Raw genomic sequence first — 20304 nt, 5'->3', positions numbered from 1 at the left:
TTCTACTGCATTCCTATTATTCACTGGAAAAGCTTCTGTTAATCAGGATCGTAATCTGTAAACGGATCCGCCCGTTATGTAAATCCCCCCACCTTTTAACGTGAAGTTGAAGGTGGAGCGGCTTCACTGACTGCTTGGGCTTGGGTCGCCGTCTCCATGCGCTTGCTGACGCTCTGAGCTCATAAAGGTCAGGTGAAGACAAGCAGGTGGAGTCTGCCGCGTGGTCCAAGCCAGCTTTAACTTGGCGCCGTGTTTGGAGAAGGGGAGGAGGAGACGTGCACGTCCTGCCTCTGACAATGAAAACTATTTGACCTCCTCCCAACTGACGAGCAACAGGTTTGCATTAAAAACAAGTGCTGGCAGGAGTCCCGCATACCTGCATGCAGGTGTCTGACAGGGCAGGACCGGATCATTGTGGGGACACGAGCTTGACGCCGTGAAGATGGAGGCCGGGTCCTGGTTCTGTGCGGCAGCTGCGGCTCTTTTCACCATCGTCTTGCTGCACAAACTGAGACGCCGCTTGGATGCTGGATTGTGGCTCATGGCACCACTCGGGACCTCTGTGTGTTTGGCTGTGGCTCCGGCTTGGTATGGAGCCATTCTCCTGGGCTGCAGCCTCGCTCTGGTCTGGGACACTATGAGGACATTGGAGCTGTTGCCGGTGCAGAACAGAACCGTGTTAATTACAGGTGAGACCGGAGACACGTCGACACACACACACACAGGGACTCAATGGTTCTAAACAGTAAAAGCTACAGCGATTCATGAATGAATCACACCATCTGTCCTCATCAGGGCCCCGGGCCTTAGCTTGGGAACCACCGGACTGCTTAACTGCATTTTAGGAACTGTCCAATAAAATCTCAGTGTACCTGTAGATGAGGTTAGATGAGGGTCCAGATGTTTTGGCTTTAATGTGGAACACAGAACCCACCCAGCACCAGAGCTCCCTCAAGTTCCTGCTTCAATAGGAGCACGGTTCTGTTGGGCTCAGCATCCTCAGAACCTCCTGTGGTGGATGCCACAAACTCCACATCCTTGGCAGCTTCCCCATCAGCATCAACAGCAGTCACACTGGACCAGAACGTTGGGAGGAGCTTATACAGTAGGTGGAGAGAGCCAAGCAGAACCAGGTAGAACCAAGGACCCGGTGACTGAGGATTGCCTGTAGGTTGCGTTTGTCACAGGAAATACTAGGTCCTGGCCGCCTGAGCCGACTGACTATGCAGCTTTGTTTGAATTTGGTTCCACTTGCTAACCCACAGAACCAGTGGCTCCAAACCCAAAACCACAAAAGGAGTCAATTGTAATTGGTATATTGACGGGTCATTGACTCAGAATACCAGCAGCCTTTCCGGTTCTTCTGACAGAGGTGGTAATGATAATTACCGGAATGAAATATCAGCATGTTTATATCCAACAGTCCTTCATCAGGCGCAGCTGCTGCCGCCCGCGGCGCTCGGCCCGGCATCGGGTGAATGGCGTTTGGGATGAGAGAACCAGGACTCCAACCTGGACCGGACTCACTGACTGACACACCGCTGCTGAATGCAAAGGAAGAACAAACTACACACAGATCACATCTGACAGGACTGCTGAGTCTGGCAAACACCAAGTCCAAAAGAACCAAAGCTGCTCTCAAGTGTCCAGGCACAGGGTTGTTTAAACCTGTACAGATATTTGTGGCATGTTTGATAAAAAACTGTCTGACTGGAAAAACCAGACAGAGAAGCGACATTAGGACTAAAGTTCAGTCTGTGGGTCTGATGTCGAATGAACAGATAAGATAGAATAGAACAGAATAGAACTTTATTTGTCATTGTGCAGTTACAACAAAATTACAGGTTCAGCCAGCAACAGTTCACAGTAAGGAATGAAAGGTCTTTATAAAAATATCGAATAAATAAATCAAGGAGAGATGAAATAAGATCAAATAATATAAACATAAGTAAGAAGTAACCAGCATTTCAAATAGATCCTACAGCCTGATCAATCGATGAGTGAGTGAGGTATCAATAATGACACAATGAATTACACAGTGGTATTGCACAGTGTATGGTAATATTGCACATCTGGATTGTATAGGTGAATTTATGTTTGTTTGCCGTTCAAATGGCCCAGGGGTAGAAACTGTTAGTCTGGTGGTGTAGTCTGGTATTTTGACCTGAAACGCCGTCTTGATGGCAGGAGGTCAAAGGTCATGAGCAGGGTGTGACAGCCTTGACTCTGCTTTGACACCGGGACCTGGCTAAGTTGTCCAGGGAGGGGAAGAGGACAACCCATGATTTTCTGAGCTATGTTTATCACGCTCTGTACAGCTTTCTTGTCCTCAGCAGTGGACCCTGCGTACCACACTCCCAGACAGTAAGTCCGAGTGTTCACCACAGAGGCGTTGTAGAAGGAAAATAGTAACTTCTTATCCAAGTTGTTTATCCCGAGGATCCACAGGAAGTGCAGCTGCTGCTGAGCTTTTTTTCCAAAATGATCTTGATGTTTAGGGACCAGGACATCAGCATCAGCTAAGATCTGGGTGTAGAATCAAATAGTGGGGACAGCTTCCACACGTTCACCATTTGTAATGAGTGAGGCATGGACCATGATGATCATCATGATCAGTTCTTTAGTTTTAAGGACATTCAGTGACAGATTGTTCTGTGAGCACAGGCAGGTTCTCTACATCAGACCTGTCCACTGTCTCGTCCGCTCCAGAGATGAGGCCAACCACCATCGTATCATCCACAAACTTTATGATAGTGTTTGTTGCGTGGTATGGTGTGCAGACAGAGGTGTACATATAGCAGGGGGCTCAGGACACAGCCCTGAGGAGAACCAGTGCTGAGTGTGAGCGTGGAGGAGAGGTGGGGCCAAGTCTGACGGTCTGTGGTCTGCTTGTCAGAAGGTTTTTAATCCAGGTGCAGGTGGGGACCTGTTGATTAAACAGTTTGGTGATAGGTATGTCTGGGATGATGGTGTTAAATGCAGAGCTGTAGTCCATGAAGAGCATCCTCACATAGCTCTGTTTGTTCTCCTGGTGACTCAGTGCTCTGTGGACTGTGATGGCCACGGCGTCCTCTGTGGATCGGTTCGTTCTGTAGACAAACTGGTGATGATTTAAAGAGGGCGGGAGGCAGATTGTGATGCGCCGTGAGACACGTTGCTCGAAAACCTTCATGATGATGGATGTTAGCGCCACAGGTCTGTAGGTCTGCGAGCGGCACCGGAGGAAAGCGTAGCCTGGACACATGACGCAGAACTCAAACATGGAGAAGCCAGGTACCGGGAGGTTCTCTGGGTCGGTACCACCTGGAGCTCACAGGAACCACATTGCTGCTGTGACGGGTAAACCCCAGTCAAACCAGTAACTCTTGCCTCTCCCAATCACTCCTCACCAGTTTATTGGGATCTGAAATCTGTATATAATTACAGTAAGCAGTGTCTGTTTATACAGCGCCTGTAACCAGGCATCAGATGCTGACTCAGCTCATAAGGCAACGCCTGTAAAAGCAGCAATGTATCATTAAATCCAAGTGTTTGCTGTGAAACGAGCCTCGAGTGCGTTTCTTAACTTCTCCCTCTTTTAGGCTGCGACTCTGGGTTCGGTCACAAACTGGCCAAGCTGCTCAGCGAGATGGGAGCACAGGTGTTCGCAGGGGTGCTGGACCTTAATGGAGCTGGAGCTCAGCAGCTCAGAGAGCATGGGTCCGAAGGCCTGCAGGTCCTGCAGCTGGATGTCACCGACCGGTCCCAGGTCCAAATGGCCCACCAGCACATCTGTGCTCAGGTGGGAGACGCAGGTAAACATCACTTAACAGCCAAGCACAAGTAATACAGCAGCACAGAGGACTGGTTCTGGAGAGCTCTGGAGTCGGGTTCAAAAATTGACTCCACAAAAAAAAAGAAATCCACAGAGGAGTCTAAACGTTTGGGCTCCACCAGCTGTCAGCTGTACAGAGGGTGACCATTCAGAACCAAAAGCAGGTCCAGGAACCAGTGGCTGGTACCAGAGTCCACAAGTCAGGAGAACCTTAGAACAGTAGGAGCGTTCGTGGCAGAGCTGCAGCTCATTTCTGAAGCTCCAAAGATACGTCCTTGCTTCTAACCGGGTCCTGGTGCTGTGTCCTGCAGGTCTGTGGGCTCTGGTGAATAACGCAGGGATCCTTCACTGCCCTGTGGACGTGGAGCTCCACCCCATGTCTGTGTACCGGCGCTGCATGGAGGTCAACTTCCTGGCAGCCGTCAACATGTGTCAGGTCTTTCTCCCTCTGCTCAGGAGGTCCAGAGGCCGCGTTGTTAACGTCTGCAGCTTGGCAGGTAGGCTCCCGATCAGAACCTTGATGCTTAGACAATAAGGATCAACAGAACCTTTATTTCTGTGGGACTGATTCCCTGCAGGCGACGTGCCGATACCCACGTACGCTGCGTATGGCGCGTCAAAGGCCGCTCTCAGCATCTTCTCCAAAGTGATGAGGTTGGAGCTGTCAGCGTGGGGAGTCCGAGTGGCCGTGGTCCAACCGACGGGCTTCAGGACAAGTACGTGTTCACTAACCTTAACATTAAATGGGACAAGCCTCATGGCAGGCTAAACAGTTCTGAACAGTTAGAACCTTGTAGAAGGTTCTTGTAGCTGTGAATCCTGCACAATGTTCAGTTGCTTCCAAACCAACTAAGACACCTGACACCTCCTCCACTGGACCCTGGGGCTTCACTGGCTGCCATCGTTAGTGAGTCTCTAATTTATCACCATGACAACGTGTTTTCTGCACAGACATCTTCGGAAACAGTGACAACTTAAATCGCTACAGAGACGAGATCCTCTCTGGGATTTCGTCTGAGGCCAGAGAGGACTACGGGGAGCCCTACATCTCATCCCTCCTGGGCCGTCTGTCCCAGATGCCGGGGCTGGTGTCAGAGGACCTGGGGCCCGTGGTGGATGACATGTGCCACGCTCTGCTGGCCGTGCGGCCCAGGGCCGTGTACGGCCCCGGAGCGCTGGGGTGGCTGCTGCCCTTCCTGCACCGCTGGTGCCCCACGGCCGCGTTCGACGCCATCATCAGCAAAGCCTTCAAACATGACTGTGAACCAGCGGGACTCAGGAGAACCCCCTGATTGATTGGCAGCATCTTTGCCCCCTCCACGGCTGAATATTAAATTATTAAAGGTCTGAGGGTTTGATTTTAATGACTGTACATATGTATTTTTGTGTCAACAGCAGCTAAGCATCAGATAGATGACAGAGGCACGATTACGGAGCAACTGCTTTAATCGTCTTCTGTGCTCACAACTTCGCATTAATAAAAATCTGAACGCATGACATCCGCTCAGCCTTAAAACACAGTTCATGCTGCTTCAGCAAACACAGCAATTTAAAAAGTCTCTTTAGTCCTTTACATAAAAATAAACATCATTCTCAGTCTTCACTCATGAGGTTTCAGAAAAACTCTCTTTGAGTTCGTGTCATTGTGGTTCAGGTCTTCCATCGCTGCTCTCTCACGTTTCTTTGCAAACTTCTTCCTCATGCTTCCAACTAAACTCTCGTACCTGAAATGCAGGAAAAGCAGCTTGAAGGACATGAAGTAAACAAATCAGAACCAACAGGGACCCAGAGGATCCACATGTACCAACCTCAGAGCCATTTCCTCGTCCGTGACGTCCGTCTGCATTCGGCCAATCTGCTGCTCCTCTTCATTTGCTCCTTCCTCTTTGGGGTTGATCAGAACCATCAGCTTCTGTTGCATCAACAGGTGCGAGTGTTTACATTAGGCTCAGTGTGTGTTGTGTAGGTGAAGCCGTGTACTCATGTCAGTGGTGACAAGCAGTTTAATTATTGATACTTGACTAGCAAACACACAAACCACAAAGCTCAGATTTCAGGAACTTTACATTAAAATAAATCTTCCGGTAATAAGTTCTCAGATAAACTTGAAACCAACCTCCACCTCTGGGTTGAAACCTTTGAAGGAAATGCGGCCGTAGTTCAGGTTCTCACAGGGAACAAAACTCGGCTCTTCTATGATCAGGTTCCTGGGAGAAGCCGGGGAAGTTTAAGCAGTAGAACACCAGACAGACAAAAATACGCCCGACTTATTACCGAACAGTAAGTACTTTGTGCACATGCTTCTTATTGTACATCGTTCTGAGCTCGGATGCTAAGGGTTCGGGGTTCGGAACCTACTCGTTGGCCTTCAGCTCAGGCAGGTCCAGGTGCCAGTGTTCATCACTGATGATTCTTCTCTCCTCGTCTTCCAGTTGCTTCTTGGTCTCCGCGTCCAGGCCCCTCTGCATGAACTGAAGACACGAGGTGACGTAGAACCGACTCAGACACAACAGCGCCTTCCAAATGTTCAATCGACGTAATATGCACAGTGAAACTTAAACCCTTATGTGGCAATGTTGCAAACCGAACTGACTACTCAAGTTCAAATGGATAATAACTTAAATGACGCATGACTCTATTGTGATTCGTGACCGAGGTTACACGTGTAGCTAATGCTAGCTGCCGTAGCTCAGTCCTCTCACTTACCTTCATCCGCAGAAGGTTTTTGGACAGTTTCACCGAGTCGTTCGCCATCATTTATCGGTTTTGGGACGTTCCAGGCATTTGGTCCCTTATGAATCGTTTAGTTAAAACCACTAGCATGAGCACAACGCAGGCAGGAGCAGCCGAATGTAGCGCAGCAATCAGCATTTAGCAGTCCGGCTAATCGATCCCCGATGAGGTTGATCTTAAAAAACATTCATTTGACTTTTCTTGAAACAGATTTAACTTTATTGTAACCATGTTCTATGACGTTTACAATAGTTTTTATTCTGCTAGTGTAAAAAACAAGGGCCGTCTTAGTGTCTCCATGCCAACAAATACAGAGGAGCTCATGGTAAACCAGAGGAATGAAGAAAAGTTGAGTCAAATCTAGTTCATCAAACTGAATGAATACTCAGGATATTATATCAACGATATGATTTGTTGATTTGATGTCAACTACAGACATTTACAAGAACCGGGTTCGTCTTTGGGCTCAGGCTGAACCAGACCCAGGGCAACTGCTCGAATTGGTGCGGGAGGCTGGGACTGGGATGAAGCTGGTCCTCAGACAAACTCCTGGACCACCAGCTCCTTGAGAGAGTGATGAGATGCCTCCCCCCTCTCAGCGTCCCTCAGCACTGTCAGCTCCTCCTGTAATTGGGCCACAGGACGACCCAGCTGGTAACCCAGGTCCACCAACAAGTCTAGCAGCGCTGCTCGGTAGCGGTTTAACCCATACCGTCGGACTGCAGGCAGCGCTTTGTGAGCGGCAGCAAACGCCTGCTCTGGCTCGTCCAGGTCCCGGTGGCAGGTGGCGAGGGCCGACAGGGTGGGTACGGTCAGGGTGGGGTTCTGCCACGGCAGGAACTTCTCCTGGATCTCTAGAACCACTTGCAGCTGATCCAAGGCCAGTTTGAACTGCCCCGCTCTCACCAAGCCGTGCGCCTGCCTCTGCTCCGGCTCGGTGAGGAACCGCGCCAAGTGGGGGGAGTGCCGGATGCAGCGCACAGCGTTCAGCTTGGCCAGGTAGGCCTGCAACGCCAGACGGCGCTCAGAGATGACGTCAGCGCTGAGGTTCCTGGTCAGGTGCTTGCGTGGGAGAACCAGCTCCTCCAGCTCCTCTCGGAACTCATCCAGCAGACGCTGGTGGAAACGAAAGAAGTCGCGGTAGCGGCGCTCCACGGAAACACGGCGGGATTCGAAGCTGCCTGAGCACATGACCACGACGTCGTACACCTGGAGAAACGGGAAGCAGCGGACGTCACGGGGAGTCAGAGACCAGTGACTGTGGAGTTAGGATCCATCTAATTGGCTGCTTTGCTCCTTTATGCTAACAATATTTAGATCAGACATTACTTTTACTGCACTAGAGACTTTTCATAAGGTCGGTTCTGTGAGACTCACCACATATTTAGACAGAGTGTGTTCAACAATCCGAGCTGATGGGATCTCAAACAGCAACCTGACGGGTCGCTCCCTCTGTTTCTCCGCCCTTAGGTTCTCCTGCAGCTCCTTGGTGGTTAAACTGGAACAACTGGGAGCTTCAGCTGCGCGCGCACACACATAGTCTAAGTTTCAGGTTATGATGCCTTTCAGGCTGGTGGATATTGGATAGTCCCTGTTTGTGGTGTCAGTATAACGCCTAAACCCTGTAGATCTGCAGGACAAGTCCCCTGACAGAGTGAGCTTCCGTGTAAACGACCACCCGGTTTGCGCAGGGTGGGCGTGGCTGCTCATTGGGCGTCTGCTCAGCTAGGCACACTATGGAGCATGTACAGTCATGGCCAAAACTTTGGCACCCCAGAAATATTTCCAGCCCATATTTGGAGTTTTGTGTGACATTAGATTACATGTCAAATTAGTTTTTTCTATTTTTATTGTTTTGTTCCAATACACACAAGGGAATAAACGTGTATAGCAAAACATGTGTTAAGAAATATTTGATTTTCTAGAACTATTTCTGGGGTGCCAACAATTTTGGCCATGATTTATGTTAGCGAAACATTGTTAGAAAGGTTCTCGTCATGTAAGTCTTGGTTCAATGTTTAGTTTCATATTGTTTGCGCAGCAGCTATCTGGTTGCTTTACTTAAACAATGTCTGTCCCTCCATTGTGGGAGACAGAGCAGTAAGCTGTTAGCTGTTGCTCCCTTGGTGAGCAGAGTGAGGTACGTGCTAATTCTGCAGTGTTTAACATGCTGTAATATGGATTTAATTTCATGTTTTAGATTCACGTTGTCAGTGGGCCCAACAATGCACATTGTGCAATAGTTTCTCTGATGTTTATTTTAGTCGATGGTAAGATTTCCTACTCTCGGGTCGGTCGGTATCTTCTGTAACTTCGAATACAAAGAGAAATGAATTATCGCTGCCTCCTTGTTGCCTCAGCACCTCACCTGTAGCTCAATGTCTTCTCTGGCTTTAAAGTGTTCTAGCCGAAGCTCTGGGACAGTGACAGTAGAAAATCATGATCCAGTGCTGTACAGTCTTTATCGGCTGATTTGTCTCCCCCACACATGTTTACTGGACTGTCTAAGGATGTCAGCAAAAATAAAACCTTCCTGCACCCCTCAAGAGACTGCCTATTACTTGAACCAAGGGCTCCTCCTCCCATCTCATTTGCATACCTGGGTGTAGTGCATGTGCAATGCATGTGTCAATTGGCAATTCAATATGGATTATAGATTTGAGTTTCAATTTGAAAATGCATTTGGTAGGGGCACGCACTGCCTCCTTAAGGCGTAGTGCTCAGTCTATCTGCTTACTCTAACCCTCAGCAGAGCCAATTCATTTACCCACTGTCTGTACCTGTCTGAGACCATTTTAACCAGTGAAATGCGTTGATTAAAGCTAATATCTCTTTGCTGAAGGTCTTTTTCCGCCTCAGTTTAACTTTACTGCAACTGCGAAACTGCTATAATGAGTCCTGTGTCATAACATGAGACAGTTGCGATTGATACGGTATGACTTCATCCCACAATGGGGAAGTTGTTCTTCTTTTTACAGATCGATGAGTGCTGTAAAGCGATTGCATTACTGTAGAGGTAGCATCGCTACAAACACTGGAAACTTGTAGCGGATGGCATTTGCAAGTTCTGGCAGTTTAATACCGACATTAGTAGCTGTACATCTGTATAAGGTGGTGCACGCTCCCGCGTACGGCAATCATCGTACACACCGGTGACCCGGCTGCGCACAGGCCTGTCTGATGGTGAAGGAATAATGCTATTTCTACCCTGTTCATCAAAACGCTGTTTTTTTTCTGTCTGTCTGCTAAAGGACCAATAGTGGACTCCGATTGGTTACTATCGGCCAAAAGGTTGTGAGGGACGGCCGCACCTGGGGTCCCGGAACTGACAGTATGAAGCCAGAAATATTTATTGTAGACAATATATATTTATTATTATAAATGTATATTGTCTTATAGAGCATGTTGACAAGCTCATGCAATGCATTATGGCGGTTTGCTGTCGCATTTGAATTAAGAAACCCCCAAACCATGAGAAAATGAAAGGCAAATCATTGTTTTTATTTACCCTTTAAACCTTGAAATACATGACTAAATTGCATATTACCAATTGACAAATGCATTGCCATTAGACTTCTGGGACTGATGAACTTCCACAGCTACACCGAGGGTGTGGCTTAGTATGCAAATGAGACAGGGGCAGGAGCCATAGTAGAGCTCAGGTCACAGCGTCAGTCCTGTCATTGGGTAACAACCATCATAGGCCCAACTCAGTTAATAACCACGGTTGGTACTTTGCATGTTTTTTGGTCCCATTTGGGTTTGTGATAGCTGTAACTGATGAGCTCAGTGAAGTCTATGTCAACAAGGTGCAGACAATAGGAAAGAACTGGACTAATTAGCAAAATGTTACAAAAGGAGGAAGTGCACTTCTAACATCCTCAATGTACATTGAAGCACAGAGTCACAGAATGTGCCCGGGCTAAAAATCTTTTTTTAGGGACCTGAACTAACATGATCAGAACTGGATGCACCAACAGCTTCACGATGAAAGAAGAGGAAACAAGTGACATTGACAATTAAAGGAGTTTCAGTTGTTGACTTGCCTGGGGCCACAGTTGGACCTGGTTCTGCCATGTGATGATTCCCAAACAGCTGAGCTACAAAACATCAAGGACAGAGTTGCTGACATGACGCGTTCACTGACTCCGACTGCGGTCCGATATACGGGTCTTACCGTCCTCGTGTGCCTCAGTTTGTCTAGAACGTGCAGCGTGACCCACAGCGAACAGACACACAGAGGAGGAAGTTGGTTCCAGCAAACAGGAGTGAAGAACAGAACTGGTGAACAGGGAAGTGAAACTGTCAGAGCGGATTACAATTGAGGACTGGTGCGCTTCATTAAAGGCTGCAGTCACACCAGGCGGGTGGAGTCAAGTTCAGGACATCACGAAAATGAAAAGTCCCGAAGAGATGGATTTCTGATCTGGTTCGGTTTAACTCACTGGTCAAAACACATTTCAAATGAACACCTTGGTTTGTGGTGTCTAAAGTTGCTTTAGACCGAAGCAAAACCACAGACGTGATGATAGGTGCGTTTACTCAACCGGTACGGAGCGTTTATTATCGTAACATTAATGACAGAACTCACTGAAACACGTGAAATGGTTTACTGGAAACACCAGCGTTTCGGCTGATGGTCTAACTACAGTGTTATTATAGAATAAGGTTAAATTCAACAACAAATAATCAAAGTGACCCTTAATGGACGCAGGAGTATAAATGAAGGCACTTAAACAACAGGTGTAAAACAGGCTCTTGTCTTGTATCGACAGTCACGTGATTTGAAATGTTTTAAACTTTACTGCAGTGGATACATTACAAACATCTGGGATCAGATTTCATAAATAAGTTGTTTTAGAAATGAAACACCCAATAACAAAACAAGGATACTATCAGACTTGTTAATGATTGTATAGAATCAGAAGCAGTAAATAGTAGTAAATTATGAAGAATTAAGAACAAAATAAATCCAGAGGAACAAACTAATGCAGGACGAGAACAGCCGACTTTCAGCTCCACTAACAAGCCTGTGATAGAAAAAGTAAAATCCTGAATCCACTGTCGTTGCTCCTCGTCCTGAGGAAACTCCACATTCAACACCTTTTATAATGGGACTGTGTGGATGCCTGTGTATCAAATCCCACCTAGTCAGTGCTCACAGCTGTTTGAAAGACTGACTCTGATTTCCAGATGAACTTCCTCAGGCAGCGCTGACCCACACAGAACAGCCCAAAATCTCTGTTTCAAAGCAAGAACACTGACGAGCATCAGGATCCACTCAGAGTTTAAGACATTTTATAGAACTTAAAGAACCTTACATTTTAAAGGTAAATGTTGTTTTAGTCCAAATTAGCAGAGACAAAACCTGTTTCCTGCTATAAACATCATAAAACGCTGAACTGCTCTGCGAGACGGGACGGTGAAGGTCACGCGGTGTGAGATGAGCTGCGGTCATTGGCCACGTCCTGCAGGCGGCGCAGCAGAGCCGAGTGGTTGTCAGGACAGACCCTCTTAGGGAACGACTCCTCCTCCAGGGCCATGCTGCGCTTCCTGGTAGGAGTCTCTCCTGTCCGGATCATACTGTTGATCTCTCGCAGACGCTGAAGGGTCACAGGTCACAGAACAGAGGTCAAAGATCAGACTAGATTTCCAACCAAGCAGCGTATATGTTATTAAACCCAGCGGACACGGTCAGATCCATGCATCGGTGGTGGTGCAGATCTTACGTTGGGGGGGCTGCTGCAGATGTAGTAAAATATCTTGTCTCTGGGGCTGAAGGAAGCGGGGGCCGAGCTGCTCTTGTGAGGTGAGATATAAATGGAGTGTTTGCTGGACAGAAGCATCCGACGAGGAGACCCAGTCCTCAGGGTGGGGTACGGGCACAGTGGGGGGGTCTCCACCTGCACACAGTCAAACAATCACAGCACCAGAATGAACTAATGAACTAAATTAAGATAAGAATCACAGATCACTTCCTGCTTCCTCCGAACATGTGAACGCACCCCTGCAGATGGAGGACTGGGGGAGTATCTCAGAGCGAAGTGTCTCATCTGTTTAATGTAAACGTTGTTGTAGAAGTGAATCAGGTCTCCTCGCTCCTCACCGTCACCCACGGTGGGGCAGGATGGTGTGGAGTTCTTGTTGGGTGTGGAGGGGGCACTGCTTGGCTGGGGACCCGGCAGGGTGCTGCTGGAGCGAATGGGAACCGGACTCATGTCCTCACCTGCTGGGAGGAGAAACGCATCAGAGCTGCAGAGAGACGCCAATGTCCCAGGAATAGATCCAGACACAACAATTGAACCTGGATCCTGCTCTGCAGATGAGTGATGCTCGTTGCTGCCGGGGAGTCGTCTCCTCCGCTCTAAGAGCAACACACTCCTGTAAACCTGGAGCACACAAACACTGGTGTCACAGCGCAGTTTTATCCAGCTGTCATTTTCCACGTGGCTGCGTCTTACGTGGCTGCTGGCCTGAGGCTGAGAGCGGTAGCACTTCATAATGTTCTGGAACGAACGGTCGTCATTGGTCACCTGGCGACAACATTCAAGACACTTACTGCAGGGATGGACAACAGGCCACACACACACACACACACACACACACACACACACACACACACACACACACACACACACACACACACACACCTTGGCCATGACGTAGACGGCACACATGAGGAGCTGGTCCAGGTGCCGGTCCATCATCAGATCTGTACAGTGGACCAGCGAGTATTCAAAACAAGTCCAGACCTTCCTCCTCAGCTCAGAGGAAATGTCCAGTTTGGCACACAAGTCTCTGAGACGCACGCTGGCCAGGTGGTACACCTGAGAGCAGGAAGACACACACGTTCATCACTGCCTCACTGTGACCACATGCACTGGTTCAGCTTATTACACAGACACGCTACCTCTAAGCTACTAAAGTTCACGTCTCTGTTTATTCTAGTTCGCCTGCAGGGTTTGCCTGATGTAGGTCCAACACAACCTGAGCATGGATTACAGATTTCCTCTAACTCTAACTTCACAGCGTGAGGACAGCAGAGTGATAAAAGACCTTTCTGAAGAACAGGGACAGGGAGCCTTTCCTCAGCGAACCTCCGGCTGCTTTGGCAGCAGGTGACTGGATGGCGATGGTGCTGGTCAGCGGCTGCAGTGCAGCCCCTCCTTGGCCGGTGACGCTCACCTGGACGGGGATGAAGGTGATTCCTCCGCTCTCATTGGCTATACCTGCAGAGGCAGGAGTTAATTCTGGTGACTTGTTACTTCTTCGTCACAGATCAGCTCTGTGATTTCAGCACCTCACCCTGCACAGGTATAGTGACCCTCTGCCCGTTGTTTGCAGTGACTGTGGCAGTCGCCATGGTGACCACAGTCTGTCCTGCCGGGATGGCGGCGACCAGGCTGGCCTGGCCCACCTTGCTCACGATGGGTGTGGCACAGGTAGACCGGGTGGAGCTGGTGGAGTTGACTGCAGCATCGCCGTCCACTGGGTCAACAAACAGGCGGCGGCAGGCCAGGCCGGTGGGCGGGGAGCTGTAGCGGTCCAGCAAAGTGGTGGGGGAGGGAGACATGCCTGAGAAAGAGCAGCAGAACCCCACTGAAAACCGTCCTGACAAAGGATGAGTGTGACGAGTGGACGGAGAACAATAAACTCACCTTTGAAGGAGCTGCTGGCGTGAAGGTCTGCTCCGGGGCCGACGGGGGTCAGGGGGACGCTGCCTGGGCCCCTCTCATCGTTTGGTTCCAGATACTGAGGTGGCATTACCTAAAAAACAAGGAGCCGCACTGAAGACCATGTACAGTAGAACCAGTGCTCGATGGTTTAGTGTAGCATCGTTCCTAGGCATCTGGGCCTGGGCCACACAAACTCAACCATCACTCACACATGCACAATGTGTGCCTCACTGAACCCAAACCCACCTCCTGGCAGGTGGGGACGTGGTCTTTGGCCACACGGAGACTCTCCCACAAAGGCGAGTCGCTGGTCCAGACCAGACTCTCCAGAACCTGCTCCTCCACCTGGTTCAGGTGTTTCACCACCTCACGGAACAGACCTTGCTCTGACCGCACCAACACCTCAATCACCTGCAAAGATTTCAGAAGAACGTTTTTCTAAACTTTTATTCTGACATTTCCATCTCTCTGTCTCCATTAAGCTTCTATTAAAAAACAAATTATTTCTCATCCAGTTTTCCTGAAAACCACTGCTGATTTAAAGGAAATGTAAAGAATTGAACAAATGCAAGTCATAGTATTTTAACAACTAGGGTACAGTATCTGACAGAATCTGCTAAAACCTCACAACACAAAATGTCACCTTGTAAAAGTGATAGGCAGGAAGCTGGAAAACGCTGATGATGTGTGGAAAGTCTCCTGGAGGCCTGTAGGAGAAGAGTATGATCTCCAGACAGCATGCGAGCAGAGAGCGGTGGAAGACGTCCTGCTCCAGAATACACTGCAACACAGGTGTTGAAGGCTTACAGCCATGAAGTCACCGTGATCCACAGGCTGTCGAACAGAACTCACAGACAGGTCGGCGTCTCCCAGGATCATCTTTTCTCTCTCTATGATGGACTCCAGGATCCTGTAGTAGAGCGCCTCCGCCAGATGGAAATACTTCACCGCCATGTCTGAAACAAAACTTTTTCAAGCCGTGGGAAAAAAATAAAGCTCATTCTAGAAGCTGCGGAGTCGTTACCTTTCCCCATCCCACTGTCCTCATGACGCTCAGAGAACTGGTCCAACATGTCCTTCAGCCGCTGACTGATCCCTTCACTCGGGTCTCTGGAACAGTTCCTGGAACAAAACAGTCTGTGAGTGAGTAACCCAACCAACACCAGTCAGTAAGCACTGGTACCACTGCAATCACCACCTGCTTCTCTGGCCTGAACTGGTCCCACCTTTAGATTTAGGCTTGTCTGCCTCATTACAAAAGCTGCCAGTCAGTGGATGTCTCCATACCTGAGAGTTTGTGCCAGCTTGGTGCTGGTTCCATGTTTGGTTCCTGACAGTAGAGTGTGAAGACGTCCAATGCTCTTTATGGCAGACGAGACCGGAGACATCAGGCTGTTCTCCGACATGTACCTCCTCCCTGTCAGAGGAGTGGAAACCTTCAGAGCCGAGGCCTGAGCAGGAGACGAGCAGCAGGCTGATTTTACCACACAGACACACAACAAGGCTGTTTCCATTCTGAAGTAGGTGAAGTGCCTTACAGCCAGGCTGCTGTCAAGCCTGAAGGTGGCACTGCCCTGGGTCTCTGCTCCATCCCACAGGCAAGGTCCAGGAGTGCCAATTTCTTCATTCGCCCCCTCCCCTGTGAAAATCCTTTCATCTAGACTACCGGTGGCCAAAACATGTTCCTCATAGAGCCGACTGAGGGACAAACTGTGGGAGAACGCAGACGAGGCTCAAACACTGTTGGTCAAAATGACTAATAAATTTACAAGATCTCACTTAAGTTTGACAGAAGTCACCTACAAACTGTCTCCGAAGTTCATGGGGTCCAGGAATCCGATCAAACTGTCCTCTTTCCCTCTGAGGATCTGTGTGAGAAGTAGGAGAGGATGTGAGCCCATGAAGCAGAACAGAGCATGTAATGGTCAACTCATGAATCCTCTGCGGAAACCGCTCATATTCAGTGTAGCCAGTGGTAAAACCATGCTTGTGTATTTGTTGGGAGGTTAAGCCCATGTTTGATTTGGAGCCTGCTCTAAAAGGAGATATGCTACTATCCACAGCGGTTCGTGTTTCCACACATGGACCGTGTCTGATCCCACGACTTTAAGGATAAACGTTAAATAACATTATTCATTTCCAGGTTCAGTTCAGGTCTTAATATCTTTAAAATAGTTTAAAATCCAATTGGAGAGCAGAACGAAGGTCTGAGGAGTGAAGACGTATCAACTTATCTATATTTTCCTAATCCTGGTGACAGAGCCACAAAGACTAACTCGTCCTACTGGTTGCAGGACTTAATCTCTCATCTTCTTACCCTCTTGTGGAAGAGTTTCTTGACAAAGGGTTTCCAGAAATGTTCCTTGACTCCTTTGGCCTCCAGCACCAGACCATCATGCAGCTCACACAGCTGCTCTATGAAGCAGTATGGCCCTGAGGACGGTCTGAAGTCTTTACTGCTGAAGTCCTCTGGTAACCCTGGAGGACAAGCAGACAGAACCAGGACAGACACAGGTGAGGTGCTTCTGCCAGGTGACGCACAAGAGTTTTGGCTTGTTGCATCCTCACACTAAACCTTTCATAGGATCGGGAGCCTGTCTGTCACCTCCTCAACCAAGGACATATATCATTTTTAATGAGAGAGATTTTTAAATCTACTTGTATAAAAGTAGAAATGTTTGCGACCTAAACAGCCTTGGTGTTGGTTGAGAGGCCTGCAGAGCAGCTTCCTGTCTCAGCCAGAGCCACAACAAACAAGAGAGCTGGAGGTAGGGAAGCAAGGCATCAACAGGAAGAGCAGGCCGAACTGACAGCTTGGGTGGGAGTTGAATCCATTCATGTCTGATTTAGTACAGTTCTGGTAAGGAGGTTTACCACATGGTTTTTCACCGAGACGCCCTTGTTGGCAGCATGTGCTATTAAGTCAGTGTAAACCATTAGAGAGCCTCTGTAATCAAGGAATAACACATCTGGTAGAATCTGACTTCAGCTCTGCATTGACCCCAAGAATCAGCTTTAAAAACCAGCCGAGGTTCACAGGACAAAGGGAAACAGGACATAAATCACTTCTGTTTAGTGTTCTGAAGATTTGGTGACAGTGTTTGCAGCATACTGCTTGTTTCATTACTTCTATAGATTTCAGTCACATCCACCCTCGACACCTGGGTTAAGTACCTGTGAAGGCTGGGTTGAGCAGGTCCTTCCTGGCATTGCACAGCAGCGCGTTTGTGAAGACCAGGTCCAGAGCACACAGCAGCAGATGATAGGAGTTCACCAGGTCATCGCTGATCATGGGGAAGTTCCCTAAGCAACAAAGATTTAACAAAATGTCATGACATGAGGGGTTCTTCAAATCTGCAGGTTGTGTTAGCAGAGGAGCAGAACAGTATCACTGACAACTCTCTACAGACAGGTTCAGACCAGCCTCCAGGTCTGTCAGACCGTTAGACACAGATGTCACAGATGTTAGACACAGATGTGCAGGATTTAAGACTCCAGAAGCAAAACGAAGCAAAAAATTAATCAACAGCGTTCACCTCGGTGAAACCACAGTGGTTTCCTGTGACTAGACTCCTTAACCTCAGTCACTGTTACATTCACTGCCAGTTTCCCACTCTCCAGGCATTAGGGTCAGTTAATTTACAAATTAATGACTCGTCCAAATACTCCTTCATCTATGAGATACTAATGAGTTCTGCAGTTCGACACGTCTTTCAGCTTCGGGCTGAATTCCTCCAGCCCAGAGATGGCCACCCTGTCCTCTGACAGCAACTCCTCTAATGTGGATGGAGGGTAAAGCTCTACCTTTGGCATGGACAAATAGGACCCAGCAGAAATTGAAGACCTCGCTCACAGTGCAGGGATGGCGCCTGGGAAAAGAAAAGATCACAAATCACTGATAGTAAAACATCATTATAGGACGAAAAGCATCCATTAATCAGTCTCGTGGTGAAAAAAATGCTAATTTACAGACATAAAATCTTTTCAGAGTGTACGACATCTTTAATTATGTCTTATTTGTTAAAAAAACATCACTGGTTAAAGGTCACAATGTTTCACCTCTGTTTGCGGCTGCGGTGAACACGCGACAGTTCCTCTGACGGGGCTTTGAAGATGGCTTTAAAGATGGGAACATACTTCTTAAAGATAACAGCCGACACGGTGAAGTTCCTCTCCAGCTTCTCTGTGCTCTGACAGAAGTCCTGGGGCAGGTTGGCCATGTTCTGCCACTTCTTCATCTTACTAAAAAACTCAATCAGGCTGCAGAAAAAGAAACTCAAAACGTAAGTTTTGCAATATGGAAAAATTATATTCTAACAGGTGCATGTGTAAATAGATTGAGGAATAAAAGTAAGTACAGACTATCATTTTTTGTGTGACTCCTCAGATATTTGTTTGTTGTCTTCGAGTCACGGATATACTGTAAGTAATTATGTTAAACATGCTGTACTGTACTGTTACCAGAAGCTATGTAGTCTTTATGTGATGGCACAGCTTAATCTGGTGCTGTAACTGGTACTGCAGGATAAAAAACTCTGTCTATGCACCTCCTCCTGTTCATATGTCAACTAGGAAACAAGCGTAACTTGTTTTATTAATCCACCATCGTGCTCGTGGACGCATGCGACTACACAGTGTTCACTGACGTGATAGACCTGCCTCATTTCAGAGCAGCGCAGGATTCTGGTCAGAGACACATAGTTTCCCTCAGCTGTGCCTTTTCCCACCGTCGGCACAGAGGACCGGCAGGCCACGTAGAGAGCACAGGCCAACCAGTGCAGCTCGCTGCCCTGAGGAGAGGAGAGGAGAGGAGAGGAGAGGAGAGGAGAGGAGCGGAGAGGAGAGGAGAGGAGAGGAGAGGAGAGGAGAGGAGAGGAGAGGAGAGGAGAGGAAACGAGAGGAGAGGAGCGGAGAGGAAACGAGAGGAGAGGAGAGGAAACGAGAGGAGAGGAAACGAGAGGAAACGAGAGGAGAGGAAACGAGAGGAGAGGAGAGGAAACAAGAGGAGAGGACGGAGGCTGGGTGAGATGACATGTGATCTGAGTCTGAACCAGACGTTCCACACATAAGGTTTGTGCATATTCAAAGAAAGAAGCTCTGAAGAAATCCCATCCTTTACTTCATAGTTACAATAAAAGGTCGCTTAAGGTAAAGGTGGAGCAGCTTGATGCAGCAGTTAGAGCTGCTGGATCAGGACACTAGATAAAGACATGCCGCACTGGATCAAACGTTACCAAGAAGTACTTCAGTACTTTGCGGGCTAATATAACCTCAGCTCAACCTAGCTAACGTTAGCTGTTAGCGCACAGCAAAGCCGCGGCGCGGTACCGGACGGGCTCCGGTCCCGGTGGGATGCGTTCACCTCCAGAGTGAAGTTCCTGCTCATGCCGTCATAGCTCCTCCACGCCTCGCTGCTCGCCTCTTCGTCCATGTTCAGAGCCCGACACAGGTCTTCAAATCCGGTTCGGGCTTTCTGCAAAAGCTCGTCCTCATCCGTCATTTTGGGTCTTTCTGATAAACACGAACAACTCGTGGTTTTAGAGAACTGAGAAGAGCACTGGTAGCAGAACCAGGTGGTGTTGGTCTTCCTGAATGTAGGAACACGATCGTAACGGTGTCCATTTAAATGTCTCTGACTGACAGGACGTTTTCAGCTTCTAGGCTGCGGGCGTACGGAGAAGAACAAACAGTACGTCAAACGTCACTTTTCTACGTGGAATGCGTGGGGAATACGAACTTACGGCGCACTTTACACCAGCCCAAACATTCTGCGTAGCTCAGTACGAGTGGGTGGGTCCACTGTCAATCAAAGGCTACTTCTTCGGGCTGTTTTTGTTGTAACGCTGTCACGGTCCAGTAGGTGGCGACATGTTTACCATTGGAAGTCTTTACCAGAGAAACCTCAACCAGCAAAGAGGTTTTTAAGACGCAGATTGATATGTTCTTAGTCTATACATATTCTATACATAATCTATACATTTTAGTCTCTCTCTCTCTCTCTCTCTTTCTTTAAGGTTGGAGGCCAAAATCAAGGCAGCTCGGAGGGAAGTGAGCCAAATGACAGAGGCCCAGAGAGGTGCA

General features: G+C 48.4%; 4 protein-coding genes across 8 annotated transcripts; 1 reads left to right on the top strand and 3 right to left on the bottom strand.

Annotated features, from left to right (window-relative positions):
- Nucleotides 1-272: 272 nt before the first annotated feature.
- Nucleotides 273-9093, top strand: hsd17b2 (hydroxysteroid (17-beta) dehydrogenase 2). Of its 3 annotated transcripts, XR_008695051.1 has the most exons (7): nt 273-689; nt 3582-3794; nt 4126-4311; nt 4393-4530; nt 4766-6298; nt 6983-7904; nt 8018-9093. XR_008695051.1 is itself a non-coding variant. In XM_055509974.1 (6 exons), exons 2-6 carry the CDS (start codon nt 3243-3245, stop codon nt 5104-5106), a joined length of 975 nt encoding a protein of 324 aa, XP_055365949.1. In that variant the 5' UTR covers nt 550-689; nt 1424-3242; the 3' UTR covers nt 5107-5161. The 3 variants fall into 3 exon arrangements, 1 of the variants encoding a protein (XP_055365949.1); XR_008695052.1 differs by lacking the exon at nt 6983-7904; XM_055509974.1 differs by lacking the exons at nt 6983-7904; nt 8018-9093 and adding an exon at nt 1424-3339 and having other exon boundaries at nt 550-689; nt 4766-5161.
- mphosph6 (M-phase phosphoprotein 6) lies at nt 5243-6706 on the bottom strand. The gene is made up of 5 exons (XM_029153058.3): nt 6521-6706; nt 6173-6285; nt 5931-6021; nt 5623-5726; nt 5243-5538 (listed from the first exon to the last, which is right to left on the bottom strand). Exons 1-5 carry the CDS (start codon nt 6569-6571, stop codon nt 5415-5417), a joined length of 483 nt encoding a protein of 160 aa, XP_029008891.1. The 5' UTR covers nt 6572-6706; the 3' UTR covers nt 5243-5414.
- snx20 (sorting nexin 20) lies at nt 7085-10933 on the bottom strand. Its single transcript, XM_029153057.3, has 4 exons — nt 10725-10933; nt 10594-10647; nt 7925-8067; nt 7085-7756 (listed from the first exon to the last, which is right to left on the bottom strand). The coding sequence occupies exons 2-4, from the start codon at nt 10622-10624 to the stop codon at nt 7085-7087; spliced, it is 846 nt and encodes a 281-aa protein (XP_029008890.1). The 5' UTR covers nt 10625-10647; nt 10725-10933.
- Nucleotides 10934-11141: 208 nt separating this feature from the next.
- Nucleotides 11142-19948, bottom strand: rbl2 (retinoblastoma-like 2 (p130)). 3 transcript variants are annotated; one of them, XM_029153052.3, is made up of 21 exons: nt 19586-19945; nt 18883-19013; nt 18283-18483; nt 18028-18092; nt 17398-17526; nt 16541-16701; nt 16027-16091; nt 15511-15933; nt 15248-15345; nt 15076-15179; nt 14867-15004; nt 14470-14634; nt 14206-14314; nt 13853-14122; nt 13604-13776; nt 13198-13374; nt 13009-13080; nt 12852-12936; nt 12553-12773; nt 12277-12450; nt 11142-12150 (listed from the first exon to the last, which is right to left on the bottom strand). In XM_029153052.3, the coding sequence occupies exons 1-21, from the start codon at nt 19721-19723 to the stop codon at nt 11977-11979; spliced, it is 3273 nt and encodes a 1090-aa protein (XP_029008885.1). In that variant the 5' UTR covers nt 19724-19945; the 3' UTR covers nt 11142-11976. The 3 variants fall into 3 exon arrangements, with proteins under 3 accessions (XP_029008885.1, XP_055365946.1, XP_055365945.1); XM_055509971.1 differs by having other exon boundaries at nt 12553-12936; nt 15511-15674; nt 15762-15933; nt 19586-19943; XM_055509970.1 differs by having other exon boundaries at nt 12553-12936; nt 19586-19948.
- Nucleotides 19949-20304: the final 356 nt, after the last annotated feature.

This window comes from Betta splendens, chromosome 6, assembly GCF_900634795.4.
Source record: "Betta splendens chromosome 6, fBetSpl5.4, whole genome shotgun sequence".
Classification (NCBI taxonomy): Eukaryota; Metazoa; Chordata; class Actinopteri; order Anabantiformes; family Osphronemidae; genus Betta; species Betta splendens.
Note: the sequence above shows the minus strand (reverse complement) of the source record. Positions and strands in the feature narration are given on the sequence as shown.

Excerpts from the sequence above, each read along its gene's own strand:
- hsd17b2 (XM_055509974.1), top strand. The coding sequence starts at position 3,243 with ATGACGCAGAACTCAAACATGGAGAAGCCAGGTACCGGGAGGTTCTCT. Across the intron at positions 3,340-3,581 it reads CCACATTGCTGCTGTGACGG|GCTGCGACTCTGGGTTCGGT; the intron begins GTAAACCCCAGT and ends TCCCTCTTTTAG. Across the intron at positions 3,795-4,125 it reads TGCTCAGGTGGGAGACGCAG|GTCTGTGGGCTCTGGTGAAT; the intron begins GTAAACATCACT and ends TGTGTCCTGCAG.
- mphosph6 (XM_029153058.3), bottom strand. The coding sequence starts at position 6,571 with ATGATGGCGAACGACTCGGTGAAACTGTCCAAAAACCTTCTGCGGATG. Across the intron at positions 5,727-5,930 it reads GTTTCAACCCAGAGGTGGAG|AAGCTGATGGTTCTGATCAA; the intron begins GTTGGTTTCAAG and ends TTGATGCAACAG. Across the intron at positions 5,539-5,622 it reads GACGAGGAAATGGCTCTGAG|GTACGAGAGTTTAGTTGGAA; the intron begins GTTGGTACATGT and ends CCTGCATTTCAG.
- snx20 (XM_029153057.3), bottom strand. The coding sequence starts at position 10,624 with ATGGCAGAACCAGGTCCAACTGTGGCCCCAG. Across the intron at positions 8,068-10,593 it reads AGGTCCAACTGTGGCCCCAG|CTGAAGCTCCCAGTTGTTCC; the intron begins GCAAGTCAACAA and ends GTGCGCGCGCAG. Across the intron at positions 7,757-7,924 it reads ACACTCTGTCTAAATATGTG|GTGTACGACGTCGTGGTCAT; the intron begins GTGAGTCTCACA and ends CCGTTTCTCCAG.
- rbl2 (XM_055509970.1), bottom strand. The coding sequence starts at position 19,723 with ATGACGGATGAGGACGAGCTTTTGCAGAAAGCCCGAACCGGATTTGAA. Across the intron at positions 15,005-15,075 it reads TGGGAGACGCCGACCTGTCT|TGTATTCTGGAGCAGGACGT; the intron begins GTGAGTTCTGTT and ends CCTGTGTTGCAG. Across the intron at positions 14,123-14,205 it reads CGCCAGCAGCTCCTTCAAAG|GCATGTCTCCCTCCCCCACC; the intron begins GTGAGTTTATTG and ends GCTCTTTCTCAG.